General features: G+C 55.1%; 2 protein-coding genes across 5 annotated transcripts; one reads left to right on the top strand and one right to left on the bottom strand.

The window, feature by feature from the left end:
• Positions 1-385: 385 nt before the first annotated feature.
• On the bottom strand, positions 386-4,639 carry LOC112981618 (uncharacterized). 3 transcript variants are annotated; one of them, XM_026097412.2, is made up of 6 exons: positions 4,517-4,639; positions 2,857-3,003; positions 2,352-2,406; positions 1,920-1,978; positions 788-888; positions 386-704 (listed from the first exon to the last, which is right to left on the bottom strand). In XM_026097412.2, exons 1-6 carry the CDS (start codon positions 4,609-4,611, stop codon positions 523-525), a joined length of 639 nt encoding a protein of 212 aa, XP_025953197.1. In that variant the 5' UTR covers positions 4,612-4,639; the 3' UTR covers positions 386-522. The 3 variants fall into 3 exon arrangements, with proteins under 3 accessions (XP_025953197.1, XP_064369611.1, XP_025953198.1); XM_064513541.1 differs by having other exon boundaries at positions 4,483-4,529; XM_026097413.2 differs by lacking the exon at positions 2,857-3,003 and having other exon boundaries at positions 4,517-4,626.
• CALY (calcyon neuron specific vesicular protein) lies at positions 3,891-13,824 on the top strand. Of its 2 annotated transcripts, XM_064513542.1 has the most exons (6): positions 3,891-4,018; positions 7,630-7,776; positions 8,598-8,739; positions 9,508-9,627; positions 11,725-11,838; positions 12,663-13,824. In XM_064513542.1, the coding sequence occupies exons 2-6, from the start codon at positions 7,742-7,744 to the stop codon at positions 12,864-12,866; spliced, it is 615 nt and encodes a 204-aa protein (XP_064369612.1). In that variant the 5' UTR covers positions 3,891-4,018; positions 7,630-7,741; the 3' UTR covers positions 12,867-13,824. The 2 variants fall into 2 exon arrangements, with proteins under 2 accessions (XP_064369612.1, XP_064369613.1); XM_064513543.1 differs by lacking the exon at positions 8,598-8,739 and having other exon boundaries at positions 3,892-4,018.
• Positions 13,825-17,242: the final 3,418 nt, after the last annotated feature.

Below are 17,242 nucleotides of genomic sequence, written 5' to 3'. Positions count from 1 at the left end.
GTCCAGCATCCATGCAATGAATTTGGCTGGCCTCAGCCCACCCTTCAGAGAGCTGGCAAGCAGGGGTAGGTGATCCCTCAACATAGGCTGAAGTGACGCCGGGGTGATGGGCTGAGCTGCCACCATCAGTGGCCACGGCAGGGACTGTGGGGAAGAGAGTCCATGTCCCCATCCCTTCTCCTCCCCTGTGGTCCCTGCGGTAGGCTGGCACCCCAGGCCATCGTCCTCCTCCCATCCCATTGTCTGGGGGCTCATAGCTACAGCAGGCTGCTCAGGGCCCCAAATTTTGGGACCCTGTTACAGAGGAGTGTCAGTGCTGCTGGGATGAGGCACAGTGATGCTGCACCTAGACAAGTTTCTAGCAGATATGAAGAGTCTGCTGGGATGGGGAGCAGAGAAAATGAGGTTTATTGAAGGGGTTTGAAGGCCAGGTACGGAGATGAGAGATCTCCCTGAGGAAACCCAGGGCTGCGGTGAGAAGCTGGGGCAGCTCAGATCCCCCTTTTATTATCCCAGGTGGAGTCACATCTCCTCCTCTCGGCCATGGTGGATATGGTCCCGGTCTTCTTCTGGGCCGCTCTGCACCTTGCGGGGCAGAGCCAGGCGCTGCACATGTGCTGCATGTTCAACTCCATTGCCTTCGGGATGGTGGAGGTGATCGCGGTCCTCCTCAGGTCCTTCTATGGCCTGGGCTCCGGAGGGGCCTGGAGGGGACAGAGACCCATCATGGGGTGGGGACCCAGAGGGGGCCAGGCACAGGGGCAGACGCTCCAGCACACTTACTTACCTCTCCAGGCTTGTGCATCGCTGAAGACCTTTATTCCTGGTTCAGCATCTACAGTTATCTCACTCTCTTCTGGAGGCTCAACAGCTCTTATGCCCAGGATGCTGGAAGGAGGAAACAAAAATAGCTGATCACTGCTGTCTCCCTTTGCACATGGCTTGGTGGTCCCGCCCTGGCCAGCCACCAACAGAGCCAGCCCAGATCCAGCAAACACCCAGCAATGGGTGCTCTGCAAACCCCACCCTCAGCTGGGGCACCAGAGACGGCACACAAACCCCTGCAGGTTGGGGGGTGTCCCTACCTGCAGCGCTGTGTCCAGGTCTGGCCCCCCCAGTGCGAGAGGCACGCGGAGACCCTGGCAAGGCCTCCCGCAGGCTGCCAAGCTGGTCAGGGCCTGGAGCACCTGACCCATGAGGAGATGGGAGGGAGCTGGGCTTGTCGGGTCTGGCCACGGAGAGGCCGGTGGGGTCTGCGAGCAGCCCCTGCCTGCGAGATGGGCAGGGACAGAGAGGCTGGATGGGGCCAAACCTTTCTTGGCCGTGGCAACCTTGCCATGGAAAAGGCATCGATTTTGCAGAAAGGCAATTGCTGAGTGAGGCCTGATGAGCTCATTGCAAGATGTTTCCAGTACCCATGCATCCCCTTTAACTGGTTTTGCCTTGCGGAGTAGGCTGTTAGGAATCAGTCTGAAGGGATCCAGCTGGCTAATTTTGCTGCTTAGCCTCAGAACAGGCTGGATCTGTACTAACTGATAAAACATCAGAGCTTGCTCTTCTTACAGACCTCACCGTGGAAAAGACAGGTACAACAGCAGCAGCGTTTTTACAGTGTGCTGCAAGCACAGGACAAGTAGCCATAACTTTAAGCTCGGAGAATTTGGGTGATTTATGGGGTAAACGTGAACTGGGAGCCCCTTATATTTTGGGGATACAAAGCAGTGAGAAAAATGTATTCCCCCTGAAATGCTTTGAGAATACGTGCTGGGCTTAGTTTTTGTTGGTTGTTTTTTACAAACCAGACCTGCCCCGCTCCGAATTTGGGGTGTCTTCCCTTTTGAAAGTGGCACTAGGCCCCGATATGGCACCCAAAGGTGCAAGGAAAAGGGCTTGAGCGCCCTGGCTCCAGCACCTCTTACATTTCCTTGATGAAATCCAGATCAGTAGGCAGCTGATTTCCTCTGGTGTTGCTCAGCGCCTGCAAGGAGAGAGGTGAGGAAAGGTGAGGTTGTGAGCCAGGCTCCTGGCCCCTCAGAAGAAAGCTGTGCTTCCCTCTCACAGCCAGACTCTGTCCAAAACTGTGTCCCTGCAAGGACAGGGACAACACACGGTGCCGGTGGTGTGTTGCACGCCAGACCTCCCCATGCCCCGATGCAGGGTCCTGGGGTTGGTGCCTGAGTCTGCCATTTTGGGGAGAGCCCAGAGCCATTCATCACACCAGTACCTTGAGAAGTCCTTGGGCTTCAAACCCACATGCCACTGGGTACAAGCAGGCCAAGGGGCTGCCAGCCACAGGGCACTGGGACACAGGTCTGGGCAGCAGAAAGGAGAGGAGCTTGGTACAACCTTACCTGGGTGTCCCCAGGGACTTGCAGGAGGAGAGCTGTGCCCACGAGGATGGCGAAGCTGCGGAGACACACAGGATTTGTTTTAGCAGAGGTCTGCGAAGCCACAGCGGCAGTACCTGCGCCTTCAGGGCCTGTCTGTGCCTGCCTGCGCTCACAGTGCCTGCCTGTGCTTGCAGTGCCTGCCTGCACCCACTGTGCCTGCCTGCACCCCTCCACCTGCCTGCACCCGCTGTCCCCCTGGTGCCAGCATGTGCCCACGGGCGGTGCTTCCCCCCAGGAGCCTAGTCTGCACTGCCAGTGATTGATCCCTCTCGGATCTCCCCGTTCCCAGAGCCTGGGGCTGGGCACCAGGCCGTGAGGCAGCTGCCCCAGGCTGCCGCAGGGCCGCTTCGGCGCCTGCATCCCGCAGAGCCGCTGCTGCGGCCTTGCTCCCGGCCGGCCCACAGCGCCGGGGCGGCCGGGCCTGGCGCGCGCGGGGGGCTGCGGGGGAAAGAGCCGAGGGCCTTACCGGTCCATGGCTCGGCCGTCGGTGGACTCCGGCCCTGCGTGGCCACGTGGAGGCTGCCGCGGGCAAAGGGCAGCGCCAGGCGGGCAGGGCTGGCGGGACAGCCGCCAGCAGGACGCGGCCACGGGAGCCATTAATCCTTCCTCTTGGCTTTCGAGAGGGAGATCAAAGTTTACTGCAAACAATATTCCCCCGGCGAGCAGCCCATCTCTTTTACTTACAAAATGCCCCCATAAATATTTTATGAACCGTGCTAACCAAAAAGGATAAATGCATTAACTTGAAAGCTTTAGGCCTCAATCAAAGCATACGATACGCTTGTGACCGCACTTCAAACGCCGCTTGAAACCCCGGGGTACCTGCACATAAGTATGTGCGGAGAAACCCCAGTTCCTGTTTACAGCCTGCTTTAATATTTATATTAAAAGCTTGCAGGCTTAATGGCTGCGATTTTGAGGAAACGATCCAGCTTTCCGCTTGGGGGGTATTTCTCCGTGAAAGGGAGCTGCAGACCAGGGACGGGATGCCTGGATGCGCCCCGGCTTCTGTAAGGCCGCACGGCGGCTCAGAGTTGGCGCAGGCAACCCGCTGCATTTTGTGTGGTAAAGAGAGCATTTTTTCCCAAGTCTAGAGCGATTTTAGGTCAGGGACACATTTTACGGTTGTTCATGGACACCTCTCATTAGTTCATGGACAAAATTTGGGCCTCTTGAGGCTCACGCTTCTGCTTTTAACAGGCCCTGAAGAAGCGTAATTTCTTGCGACTTGTCCAGGGGCTTTTATTGTGCGCGATGGTTAATTTGAGGCTTTTCTTTGGGGTTCTTTCGCCGCCCCGGGTGGCGCGTTCTGATAAACGCGGCGAGTGACTTCGCCTCAGCGGGGCCGTTAAAAGGAAACCCCCCACCGGCCATTCCCCCCCCCCCCCCCCCCATTTGAAGCCGCGTCACCGCGACCGCCGTAACGGCCGCGGCGCGCGCAGCCCCCTCAGAGCGCGGAGGGAGGGGGGGGCGGGGCGGGGCGGGGCGCGCGTGCCCACGGCGCGTCACCGCAACCGCCGCGGCGCGCGCAGCCCCCTGGGAGCGCGGCGCGCGTGCGGCGTTGCCGGGCAACGAGGGCCGCGGCGCGGGGCGGGGCGGGCGCAGCCCTGCAGGCAGCGCGGCGGCGGGTGAGTGCGGGCCGCTCCGCGTCCCGGGGCGGGGGGGGCTCCGCGGGGACGGGACGGGACGGGACGGGACGGGGGCTCCGACCCGCCGCCCGCCCCGGCTGCGCGAGGCTCCCCACGGTGGCCGCTCCCCGCCCACTGCGGCACCGCCGCCGCCCCCCCCCCCCCCCCCGCCCCGCCGTCCCCCTCAGGGCGTCCCGGGCGCTGCGCAGCGGGAAGGGGGGAGAGGCTGCACGGCCGCGTTGGTGGCGATGGGCGCGAGAGGATCCGGCCAAAGCCCCCCCGCCCCGGGGGAGGAGGGAGGCCCGAGGCCGGCTGCGGCTAATCCAGCCCTCGGAGGGTGAATGAGGAGGCAGGTGGCTCCTCCTGGGGCTGGGGAGCGACAGGGGTGCTGGTTTTCACCCCAAAGCTGCCCGGCGGGTTGACCCGAGCAGCACCCGGCTCAGCGTTGGCCGAAGCAAACCCACCTCGGACCGTCCTGGGACGCGGGCGCAGCCATACCTGCCTTTGCGTTGCTGCATATAAGCGGCCTCGGCAAGTTTGTTGGCAGGGTGGAAACCGAGGCTGTCTTTACGCTCGTGACGGTCATATACCATTTGCAAACCTTGCTGCGAAAGTGCGGGAGCTAGAAAACAGAGGGCACCTTCAACTCAGGTTTTAGGCAAGGGGTCAAATATTATCAGAGCTGAGATCCTCCACTCCAGCACTGGATGCCAAACTGCCTAAGACTGTCAATATTTTACCTAGTGTTGCGGAGGAATTTTAAGTACAGTCACGGAAAAGCGTCTTTTAGCTCTGAACAAGGAGCTTTGCTAGAATGAGGCATCCAGGATAAAGGAAGAGACCAGTTTGCTTTGCTTCTGGCCTGTCTTCCCCAATTTGAAGAGCTAGAGCGTTGGTCCTAGCATGAAGCGGCCCTGCAGGTTTCTGAGCAGGTCTGTGTTTCGTGAGCAGTGCAGTCTGTAGGAAGGTGTACCCCAAAACCCCCACGGAGGAAAGGAGGAGGAGGTATAGGTGCAAGGCTTGTCCCCACTATAAAAGCGTTGTGCATGGTCTAAGTAGCCAGAACAATGCTGTAATTGCTGTAACTGCAATGGTCAAAGACAGTAGGAGAGGCCAGTTTTGTAGGGGAAGGCAGTATCCAGGACCTAGTGGTATAGGTAGAAGTATTGGATAAAACTACAAGTGCACAGGTGTTTTCTCAGGAGCAGTAAAGCCAAAGCTCCCACCTCCCTTGGCTTTCCCACAGCCCTGTGTACTGCTGTTTTTTTTTTGGTATTCTTTTATTTCGAAGTCTGCTGGTAGCTCTCCTGGTTGCAGAGCAAAGCTTGAAAAAAAACCCAAGCGGATCCTGATGATCCCAGAGTGGGCTGGTCCATGCATTCCCACCAGAGCTGTGTTGAGCAGCGAGGGAGGGTGGTCTTTGCAGGAGGATGTGCTGTACGTTCGTTCCTGATCCTGCACACCAAAAGCCCTAGCGGATTCCCAGCTTCGGCAGGGAGGCCCTGGAGGCTGTCCTGGCAATCCTGCATCCTTCACAGCTCACATGCAGGGACCCGATGCATGCTGCATCCTCTGCCACCAGTCTCACGGCATGAGCGTGGGCTGTGTGCCCACGTTCGATTGCTTGGAGACGGAGCTTTCCCAGCCTGTGGTTTTGTGGGAGTTGCTGGGCAGGAGATCCTGACTTCAGTCATCTGCCTCCTCATTTGAGGAGACTCAGTAGGACACAGTGTCTGTTGTGCCTGTATTTCCATGCTGTGATGATGGCTACTTGCTGTCTGCTGATGGCTAATGGTGTTAGGCTGGTCCTTCTTCCTCTGCACCATGCAGTTTAAAGGGATATTTTGTAGTCCTTGTAGATGGGCATCAGATCCCTCACGGAGGTGAAAACATCTGGTGCAGAGACAAGGAATAGGAACAACCCCTAGCCTGCCATGGTGCCTGCTCCCTCTAACCCTTCTGGGTTACAGCAGTGCCCAGGGAGCCAGACAGGGTTGCTGTGTGTCCGTGACACCCTCAGAGAGCAATGGGAGAGATGAAATCGATGCTGCAGCCAAGCGAAGGTGAGGATATGCTGCAAGCCAACGCGGTCGGGAATGCCTCCATCCTGGCTCCGCACAAGCAGCGGACCTGTTGCAACTTCTCTGCCCAGCAGCTGGGGGCTCTTAGTCCCCACCAGCAGGGCTTGGGGACCCCAGGCCATCTCTGACGACGCTGATAGCCAGACCGAGCAGGGCAAAGCTGTCACAGGTGCTTGGGCCAGATATTCCTGCCACTCTGCAAGTTGGTCATTGTCTTTGTCTTGTCCCAGTGTCATCCTTGAACAGTTTCCTGTCATCACGCGGTCTCACGTGGCTCTCCTGCAACAGAAACCTTCTATGCAGAGGATAATGAATTAATTTAATGCTTTCAGTCACAAAACTGTATGCTGATCCATTTTCCCCTAGGAGATAAGCTTTGGAAATGTATGTTTTACAACACTAGGGCAGTCTAAATTCTTCCACATTGTCTTGTGCACAAGACAAAGCTTCTTGCTTGGCTCAGGAGTGGATCCTTCATTGCATGGGGAGAGACACCCTGAAAGAAACCCCTGGTCCATGTGTCCTGGTAGGTTTTACTTGTTGCTTCCCCTTCCTTTACCATCGTGATGCACGGGCGTGCGTGCTGTTGGCACGCAACTCCGTGCTGGTGAACACAAATGCACAAGCTGCAGCTTTTGAACCTGCCGTTTCTGTGAGGAAAAACTGCTCCCTGAGAAGTCAGCAAAGAGGATTGTGGTTCTTTACAGAGGGAATCCCTTGTGAGACTTAATCCCAGCCTGGGAACGCACTTTTCCATCCAGTAGAAGTGTTGAACATGAGGATCAGGATTGTCATCTGCTTTGACCCTCAGGTATAGCAGCTTGTCTCTGAATGAGGCAGAAAATTTGAGAGAAGAGAAGACTGCTTATAAAACTGATTATGTTTTTCTTTAGCTTGATATTTTTCTTCCTTTTTTTTTTTTTTTTTTTTTTTTGCATAAAATCTTTGCAGCAAGCCACAGCTCTCATTCGCTTAGGGAAATAGGATCTAAACTTGTGTCTTCCCTTAGTAGCACACCGTTAGACAGCCCGTCTGCCCTCTGTGGGCACATGGCGATGGTAATAGGTGCATTAAGCTTTGCCTTTAATGGAGGAGACTGTCTGCAGGGCCAGATGGAGGCGAGGTCCCAGCACCAGCTCCACAGTCCGAATGCTCAGGGACCTGAGTGTTGTTTAGGGACGTGCACAAGGGACAGGCCAGGAGCATGGCACTCAGACAACTGGAGAAGGAAGTTTAGTGTATCAGGCACCTCCCTGGAGTTTAGCATCGCAGGTGGAGCTGGAGCATTTCAGTTCAGCCCAGGAATTGTGCCTTCCTCTGGTCCGGTTCAGAGTGTGCAGGTCTGAGCCCTGGGCAAGCGGCTGAGGGTTTGCGCAGTGCTTTTCCACCTGGCCCCCTGGCATTGGTTCTGGAGGGCTCTCTGCTGGGCTGGGCCAAGCCGCAAGTGCAGCAGGCCTCAGGAAGCCTGCTGGGTCTTGATGTGGCTGCAGGGATTGGAGACGGTGAGCTGTGTCCCTCCTTCTCTTACAGCACCGGATCTGGGCCATGGTGAAGCTGGGGGCCAGTGTCTCCGAGAAGACTGAAAAGGAACAGCATGGAGGTGGTGACGACTTCGATAATGTTCCCTTGATAACCCCTCTGGATGCCAGCCAGCTGCAGCAGCCCTTCCCAGACAAGGTAGACGCAGGCTGTGCCCTGTGATGGCTAGTGTGCTTCATCAGTGTTAGCTTTGCTTTGCCGCAGGGTGGTGGGGTGGCTTCTTCCTTCCAGTTCCTGCTAGACTGTGCTGATACAGACGTGCTCAGGTCATGTCTTGCACTGCTCTGTATGCAGTACACAGCAACCTCTCCTGGGCTGGCAGGAAAGGGGAAGCCAGTCTTCATCTGTTAAAGATCTCTGTTCTCAAGGGAATGTGAATATTGTTTTCTAGATTCCCTTGGGAATGGATGCATGTGTGTGCATGCACATGTTCTCTATGCATATGCCTGCCATGTATTTACGTGCTAGTCTATGTCTGCCTGTGTATACTTTTTGCTGCATACATTTGCATGTGCTGTGTGTGCACTGTACATATCCTATGCGTGTGTTTTCATGTGTGCAGGCATGTGTGGTACACAGCTGTTGTGCACTGCGTGGCACATGTCATGCGTGCATGACCGTGCGGTGTTTACTGTGCTTTTGTGTGCGTTTGCTGCGCCTGTGTTACGTGTGCCCCAGATTTGCGTATGTTGTACATTTGTGTGTGCATGTGTGTGTCTTGTGTGCAGGTACATGCCGTACATCCGTGTGTATGCATGTATTGTGCTTGTACGTGTCTTGTGCCATGTACGTATGCTTGTGCTGAGCATATGTACCTGCTGTGCACATTTGCAAGTGCATTACACCGCTGTGTGCACGTGTGTTATGCCAGTGTGTGCACACATGCGCTGTACTCGTCTTGTGCACACGTTAGAGCTGCATTTGCTGTACCCGTATGTGTGCTGTGTGTTCGTTTGCAGGTTGGTGCATGTGTGTGCAGGACGTGGCATTAGTGAGAGAGATTTTACCAGTTCCCCAGGGCAAAGCTGGTCTCTGTTGAAGCAATCTGACCTCTCTGCACCACTGAGGCCAGAATCACCCTGTAGCGCTCTCTGCTCCCAGGTTTGTAGGCACCTGGGGAAGTGCCAGGTGGTTTCAGTGAGGGAACAGAACTAAGACCTGCGATTTGCTGCTGCTGCAGGCAGCACTGGGGTTTGGTCCTCCCTTCAGAGCAATTCCCTTCTGCTAAGCAGAAGTCAGTCTAAGGGTGTGCAAAACAGAGCAGTGCTTCTACCTGAACCATCTGCAGACTGCTGACATGGGCTGGGAGCAATGACCTGATGTTTGGGAGGACGCACCGGTCAGGGAAGCAGGAGATCCTATGCAGTCGGCATATCCAGACTAGATAGGCTTCATCTCTCCAGTGCCGCAGCCTTATGCCTGACCTCTTCTGTCTAATGTAAAGAGCGGGGACACACAGCCTGCTTTTCAGTCCCCTTTGTGCAAAGGCCGTAGTCAGCATCCTGCTGTCGTAACCACTCTCCAGATCTCCACAGGCACCTCTGGCTCCCCTGTCACTCTGACAAATTTTCACAGGCAGTCCCACTTCCTGCAGGTTGCAATTTTGCAGCCTTTGCACCACGCACTGTTACTGCAGCCTGGGATCAGACATGCTCCACAGTTTTGGGGTGCAATGTGGACTGCAGGGGACAGGATCATTGCAGGCTAAAGCAGTGCTGGGAACTTGCCACTTGGACCCCCAGGTCCATCCCCAGAGGATGTAGGGCTAGGCACATCTGACAAGTGTGTGTCATTCTATGGGTCATTGCTGGGTAACTCTGCCTTTTCCTGCCTGGCAGTGATGTTTCTCACTGGTTTTCCCTTTTTCAGATGATTGTCAAGACCCGGACGGAATATAAGCTCCAGCAGCAGCAGCAGAGGAAGTTATACATCCCAGGGATTAAAAAGCTGAATGTAAACCTCTACGATGAAGTATCAGAAAAAGTCAAGGTAATTCACATCCCTCTCTGCACCCACAAGTGCTTCCTCCGCAGGGGTTGATAACAAAAGGATTTTCCCTTGCACAGGGATGCCGATACAGGGAAAATCTGCTGCTGATCCAGAGAGTGCAGTCAGGTCTGCTGGCCAGATGTGTGCAGAGTGAGATTTTGCTCTGTTTCCTAATATTTTCCAGATGAGCTGGTCTCGCTGTGCTGGCTCACCCAGCAGCCTCTGCTCTCTTGATAGGGGAGGATAGCCAGCATTCTATCAGCCCTGATTAGTGCAGCCTGGCTAATTCATAGGACCAATTAGCCCAGAGTCCTCCCTCCCCTGCTCATTTCTTTCATGTCTGTTGCATCTTTACACCCTGATCTGTTCAGAGCAAAGCCCTTTTGGCTCCCCCTCAGCTGGACTTCCACCTCTTGAGTTTTCTCCACCTCTACTTTTTGCTTGCACGTGTGGCTCATTCTCTCTGTTCTCAGCGTCCCTGGGGCATGTGTCCTGTCCCATCCGTTCACCCACCAAGCATGAGTAATGGACAGATCCTTTTTTCCAAGGCTGCTGCCTGTCCCTGTGCACAGGGCTGCTCTGTCCCAGGCCAATGCTTCGCATTTCTCCTTGCTGAACTTGGTGGGGTTCCCAATGGCCAGTTCCCCCCTGCCCCTAGCAGAGTCCCTCTGGATGGTCTCCCTACACTTTGAGACCTCTTTGTGCCTGTGGACATGGTCCGGTGACTCTCAAGCCTCTCTGGACTGTTGGAGGAACAGAGTTGTGGCAAAGCAAAAACAGTGAGGAAGATGCAGCTGGGCAGGGGCTTCAGTGACTGGAGTCCCCATGCAGGCTCCTGGCTGGCAGAGCCAGCAGTGATCACTGCTCTCCTGGGATTTTATTTGGGAAAGGCTGGCATTTTCGGTGCATGGTGCAAGCAGATCTGAATTGCCCGCAGCTGCCAGCAGCACCTGGGGCAAGCAGCGAAGCTTGGCTGCAGGGTACAGGCAGGATCCTCCTCTCATTGCTCAGGCCGGAGCTGGGGGATCACAAAGCTCCTGGTTGAGGGGTTTTGCCAGGATGCCGGCAGCGGAGAGGCCTGGCTGGGGCTTTGCCATGCTGCCTGGCAGAGTGGGACCGCAGGCTCCCACCGTTCCAAGTCAGGCTGGGCCTGCACGTTTTGTAGCACCAGAAATAGTTGCTCTGCCACTTGTGTTTCCTGGCCCAAGTCATGTTCAAAATGACAGTCTCAGCTTACAGAGCCAGCCCAGGCAGGACAAGCAGAGCTCTTTCCAAGGCTGCTGTTCTCCTGATGTCCCCTGGATGCAGCCTGAGCCCAGCACCTTGCAGGTTCCTAACCTCCATGCATTGCTGGCAGTGGGGAGAGAAGCCAGGTCCGGGAAAAACGTTGCTGTATACTGAGGCAATATTACCTGTCCCTTCTTTAGAGACCAGCATGGCAGCCTGCTCCTCTGGAAAGGAACGCAGCCTCAGAGGGCTCCCTCTGCTTTGAACTCCTCTTGGCAAGCCAACCCTGAGCTGCTGGCCAACATCTGGCCAGGGCTGCTCACATCACGGCCCTTACAGCCGTCACAGTTTGTGCTAAGCCGTGTGCTGCTGCAGTGATGTGACCCTGTCCCCGCCAAGGACAAGGTGACACTTGGCATCTGGATCCTCATTTTGCCTAGGGACTGGCTTGTGGGTTAACCCCACCTTGGGGTGCTCTGCCTGCATCTGAAGTAATGCTGCCAAAGGATGCTCCGATCCCTCCTGGTCTTCACGTTGGTTTGAGCAGGGAGCTTTTGGGCATAGAATATGCCCTCATGTCCCCTGTGTGTGCTGCCACTCGCATAGGCAGAGGAGACTGAGTGAAAGCTGGATGAGTCTAGCAAGGTATACAGTGATCATCACAGCCAAGAACTAAGAAATCTGAGGCAGGTATATTTTTGGGTGCCCAAGATACAGAATGATTTGAGTCAGACAAGGTAGCATGCAGAAGGGATAGCCCAGAGCTCACATGCTGCACAGTGCTCACGTGCAGCTGGATCAGTTCCCCCCATCTCCTCCCATCTTGTGCCTGACTGCACTCCTGGACTCCCTTCCTTTCTGTCCCCGCAGCTGACGGGGCTCATTCTCGTCACGATGGCCTTCCTCGCCTGCCTCCTCATGCTCGTCATGTACAAGGCCTTGTGGTATGATCAGCTGAGCTGCCCTGAGGGCTTTGTGTTCAAGGTAAGGTGGGCGCCCGGTCCTGGGGGCTGATGAACTCTCCGGCAGCCCCGTTCGAATACTGCCGTTCCGACCCCTGGAGGGTTTCAGGCTGCTCCTTTCAGGACTGCTGCACCTTCTGCGCAGGCAGCCTCAAGCCCTGTCCTTTCTCCTGAATGACTTTTGTTGAGGCTGTGACATAAGCATGACAGAGAGCTGGATCCAGCCTTACTGGATCAAACTCCATGTCACCTTCCCCCTTCTTTGGGACGTCTCTGCCCCTGGAGAACAAGCTGGAGGCCCCAGCAAACACCCCATCTGCAAAGATCCCCTTGAGGAGGAGGATGGGAGACTGGTGGGCCTCGCACTTTCTCCTGTGGGCACCATGAACTGTTCCAACCCCACAGCTGAACTGGGGAGGGAGCACTTGGCCTGTCGAGGGTGGGCAGACACAGCCTGGAGAGGAGCGTGGACCCTCAGTGGCCTTGAGATGCTGCTCACTCCTCCACTGGGGCCACAGGAGAGGGAGGAAGCCCTGGGGTCTCACCATGGGTTGCCAGGTCTCACCTGGCGTTGCTGAGCCTGCAGGGGCACAGACGTCCTTGCTGTTGGGGTTACTGCCGGCTTGGAGGTGGGAAGCAGCCTGGTCACTGCATGGTGCTGGCGGATGTGGTAGATAGGGATGAGCAATAGATGTTCCCAGAGCCGTCACGGGAGAACGTGAAGGCTGATCTGGGCCCCAGGGCACCCGCAAAGTGCTCATGCCAGGGCTGCTTGGGTGCAAGGTGGCTGCAGGTGACTGGGCTCTTCCCAGCTGCCTCCTCCTCCTTTCCTCTTCTGCTCCCCAGCACAAGCACTGCAGCCCGGCAGTCCTGGAGATGTACTACACGGAGCAGGAGACAGGACCTCAGGGAAGTCTCTACATGGCCATCAACCACTTTAGCCAAGGCAAGAAGAGCCTCCCGGATCTGCCATCCCCATGGATGCCGGTGGTCGGTGCCCTGAAGGAGGCCGAGAACGTCAAAGATGTGGCAGGAGGCCATCAGGAGTAGGGCAGGAGTCCAGCGCACATGCCAGCTGTTGCTCCACAGGACGTAGCTCTGTCAACGCCAGTCCTGTTTCCAAAACCAAGCAAGCAAAAGACAGTCCTGAGTGGGCTGGGGCTGGAACAAAGGGTTTATTTTGTCCTGAGGGATCTCTTTGTTCCCCACCCTTCTCCCATCAGTTGGAACAATGTTGTCCCAATGGTTATTGCCTACATTTTCCCTGTCTGTGTCTGTAGCTGCCAGAAGGCAGGATCACACCATAGAAACCCTCTGCTGTTCATGGTTTTCAGCTTCTCCATGGACCAGTTGAATGGACTGAATTGTGTCCCTCCCTTGCCAAGTGCCAAGGCTGCCTGTGTCTGACAGCAAATTTCAGCTGTCAGCACCAGGAGGGCTGTTAATTCATCCAAAGTGTTGCTTCAATTTTGGTTTTTCTCTTTTGGGTATTGCAGCTGCTGGTTGTCCAAGACATGGAGAGGGAAGATGCAAGCTCTGGGAAGGCCAGGAGAACAGCAGCCCTTTGCAGCTAAGCTTGTTGATGCTGCTGTCTAGTGACAGCAGATGTTAACATGCCCTGCGTTTTACTTCGAGAGCTTTAGAAATCTCATTTAGACTTTGCTGATTTTGTTTGAAAAAGCCATTGTGAATTGCAAGGCTAAAATGGACTCCATTTACTTCCAGTGCTTCTGGGTAGGGTCTTGTCTTTTTTTATTTGAAACCTTAAAGTGTGTGTGCTGTGGCTGGCATGCAGTCATGCTCCCTACTCCTGGCTAGACCTTGTGTTTGTCCCTCTGCATTTCAGCCGCTGCAGTGATGCGATGGTGCTTTTCCCCAACTGTGTATTTCTCTAGAAATTGTGATCCTTGCCTCAAGGTGAGCTCTGGCAGGTTTTTTGAAGAGCCAGAATGAATGTGATGATGGGCAGCTTTTCTGTAAGCAACAATAAATGTGTGCTCTTGTCCCAGCTTGTTTGTCTTTCTGCCAGGCGTATTGCCTTGACCTGTATTCCTGTTAGCGCTACTGGCTCCTTCCGGCAGAGCACATCTGCTCACTGATCTCAGCCTCTGGGGGAGCACAGTGCAGCCGCTGACCCTGTCCACCTTCAGGACCAGGACACTTTGGCTCTTGCTCAAGACCTTGCTACGTCTGCTGTGATCCCACAGTACTGTGTCCCTTGGTGGGTCGTTGCAGCTTGGATGCAGACAGATGTGCTCCGTTCCTGGCATCACGGTGGTTATATGTTTCAAGGCCTTGCTCTGTTAGGGAGGGATCGTGCCTGTACAGCAGGTGAGGAAGCGGAGACACAGGAGGTGACATGACCTTCTGGGAGAAGCCCCAGTGCCCTCTCTGAGGTCTCACTGTCCCTTGGACCTGCGTGCTGGTATCTGGAGTGCTTTTCTGCCTTGCCCAAAGAAGACACCTGTGTTGCTGCATAGGCACAGATTTGGGGTCCCTTTCCCAGGTGTTTACTGCCCCTGGGAATGGCCCCACGGAAAACTTTCTCAGAGCTGGGTCTGTGGGCTGCAGGATAGCCTCTCACTATGGCTTTGGGGCAGGAGGGGGACAAAGGGACCATGGCATCATACCGGCGTAGCACAGAGCACAGTGCCCCTACATCACAGCCAAGGGCAGTGTCCTGCAGCGCTTGGCAAAGCTGCACGCCAAATCAGCTTTGCAGAGCCACCCAGCCCTGCACGTGGAGGAACTGGGATGAGGGAAACCTCAAGGCACCTTGGGAAAAAAGTTACTGAGTATTCAGAAATGGCTGGAGGTATTTCAAAGGCTCAGTGTCTTTTCCGCCACCAGCTCCCTGGCCCAGGCTGCTGAAGTTTTCTGAATCCTTGACAGCTGTTTCCCTGCACGCTAGGTAGTACGTGAGCATCTCTTTCTGAGTGGTGAGGCCTCATTCAACACTCCCCCACACTCTTGCATGTTACAGTGGCCTGAATGCATTTAATAATCCAAAAAGCAATCTTTTACTTTATCCCCCAGCTCATCTGAAGATACCCACATGCTGCTGGCAGCATCTGTACAAACACTGCCTTTCAGCTTGCAGAAAGTCTTCTGGAAAGCAACGGGTTTCTGCGGCTTACAGATCTCTCTTGTGGCAGTGGAACTGCAGTTCTCTTGTCTGCCTCAGAGCAGGGGTCAGCAGTCCCTCTGGTCATTGATGTTCCTGGCTTTTGTCAATTAAAAAAAAAATTAAAAAAAAAAAAGGTAGGAGAGCTCTGTCAAGCTGATATTCACAGAGAGTAATGCAAACCAAGGATTTCAGACAAACGCTGCCCAGAAAATTCAGGGGCAGGTTTTGGTGCAGCAAGGGAGGAGGGATAGACCAAAGCTCTCTCGAGGCTCCTCCATGCATGGGTGGAAAAAGCAGCCTGTGGATTGTTTGTGAAACTCTGTGAGTGGCGGGGAGGATGCAAACAGGAGGGTCTGTGTTGGCAACCAAAGGTACCCCATCTTTGATCACTTTGAAATTTCCCACCAGTGTAGCGGGGCTAATGTCTCGCCGTCCCGGGACACAGAAACTGGTGGCCCTGTGCCATAGGCTGTGGTGAGCAATGGGCCACTGGGCACGTGGATGGCACATGGCTCTATTTGAAGTCCTTCTTTGCCTGCCTGCAGTGATCCCAGGGGAGCTGAAAGCCTGGGCTCTTGGTGTGGGAAAGGGCCTCCAGTCCATCCTGCTCCACCAAAACCAGTAGCTTTTAGTGATTGTGTCAACCCACACCTCCAACGATAGACCACCTCTGATGTGGAGTACTCTTGTCCTTTGCGAGGTGGCAGGCCAGGCCAGCCACGATATGACTGCAACATCTGGAGGCCATCATACTTACGTTGTGAATTTTATTAAGCTCTCTAAGAGATGCAAAACTCACAGGCCAACATAAATCTCCTGCTTCCTCTTGGCTCACTGGGGAGCAGTGCTGGCCTGCCACCAAGCAGCATATATTTTGTGTCCTGTGCCATCACTTGGCTGAAGAGGGATTAGATTCAGGGAACCCTGTGGCTGGAGGAGCCTGAAACCCAATCTCTGCAGCAGCTTTTGGGACTGACTCCGTACCTGTTGAGCCCTGGTTCCTGTGACTTCATGTGTCACCAAGTCCAGCAGAGGCCTGTATTTTATTTCTGGCTCTGATACAGCTGCAATTGTACGGGAACAGCTTTGCTCAGGTGACTGTCAAGACTTTGGAGTGCTTCCTGCAAAGGGCTGCCCTGAGGTGAGCGGGGTGCCTGGAGGCTGGGGCAGAGTGCTCCTTTTGGGTCCAGACATGGGCACCGGGCTGTGCGGTGACACAGCAGGGCCATGCCTCTTCAGGTGCTGCACGGTCGGCCCAGAGCCTCGTCACAACTTTTTTGCTTGTTTTTGCCATTTTGATCTAATGGCTTTTTTTGTCGTCTGCAAGTTGTGCCTGATTCCCAGTCACTCATCCTCCCAATCACTAGGGCTGGTCCAAAACACCTGCGAGAACTGTGGTCTTCACCAGGGCATCCTTTGACCGGTTGTTTCTCTTGCTTTGCCTACAACCCAGTTCTTGAGCCACAGTGCCCCTTTGCATCACACCCAAAAAACCCTGCAGGCCTCTAGCAGCCTCCTGGGAGGAAGGAGAACGGGAAGAACACTCCAAGGGCGTTTTGCCCTTTTATCTACATTTAGCCTCTTTGCATGACACACTCGGCACAAGGCGCCAAACCTCGCGGGAGCTGTGCTCACCACATCTGCTGACACCACGCTCTTGCAGACGTTGCTGTAGGTTGGCCAGATCACCCCACACTGCAGTCATGGGGCAGGTATCAAACCTATTCCTTTCTCAGCCCTTTGCAGCTAGTTCACAGAAACACCAGCTGCCACAGCTGTGTGGGTGCACCAAGTGTCATCTTCTGCAGCATCCTCACCATCCTCTGCTGGGTTCCCATGGAGCTGGAGGTGGAAAAGAGCAGGCTGCAGTCCTAGCCCAGCGTGGCCATGGTGAGCCCCTGAGCCATGCCGTGGTGAGGGGAAGGGGGGGCAGCACACCCAGATGTGGGAATCTCCTGCCCACGTACTCTTGTTGCAGCTCTGTCTAGGACAGCAGGGTCAACTCAAACCAGACGCTGGCATTTATCACACAAAAACTGATGTTTTTGGGGTGGTGGCTGTGAGCCTGGGTGAGCAAGTCACAGCTACTTGGTTATGAGGACAACCCCGAAACAAAGACAGCCCTGATGTGTCAGCAGGATGGAAACTGGTTCTCAGTGCTAAAAGTGCCTGGAGATTCTAGCTAAGATGTTTGGAATCTGGATGCTTCCCCTCCTTATTAGTACCCCATTTTATTGGTTTCAGGAGTGATTGGTTCATATATCAGAGCTGGTAACTATGGTTGCTCTGGCTTTTTTTA

This window comes from Dromaius novaehollandiae, chromosome 6 (assembly GCF_036370855.1).
Source record: "Dromaius novaehollandiae isolate bDroNov1 chromosome 6, bDroNov1.hap1, whole genome shotgun sequence".
Classification (NCBI taxonomy): Eukaryota; Metazoa; Chordata; class Aves; order Casuariiformes; family Dromaiidae; genus Dromaius; species Dromaius novaehollandiae.
This window is presented reverse-complemented; position numbering and strand designations above follow the sequence as displayed.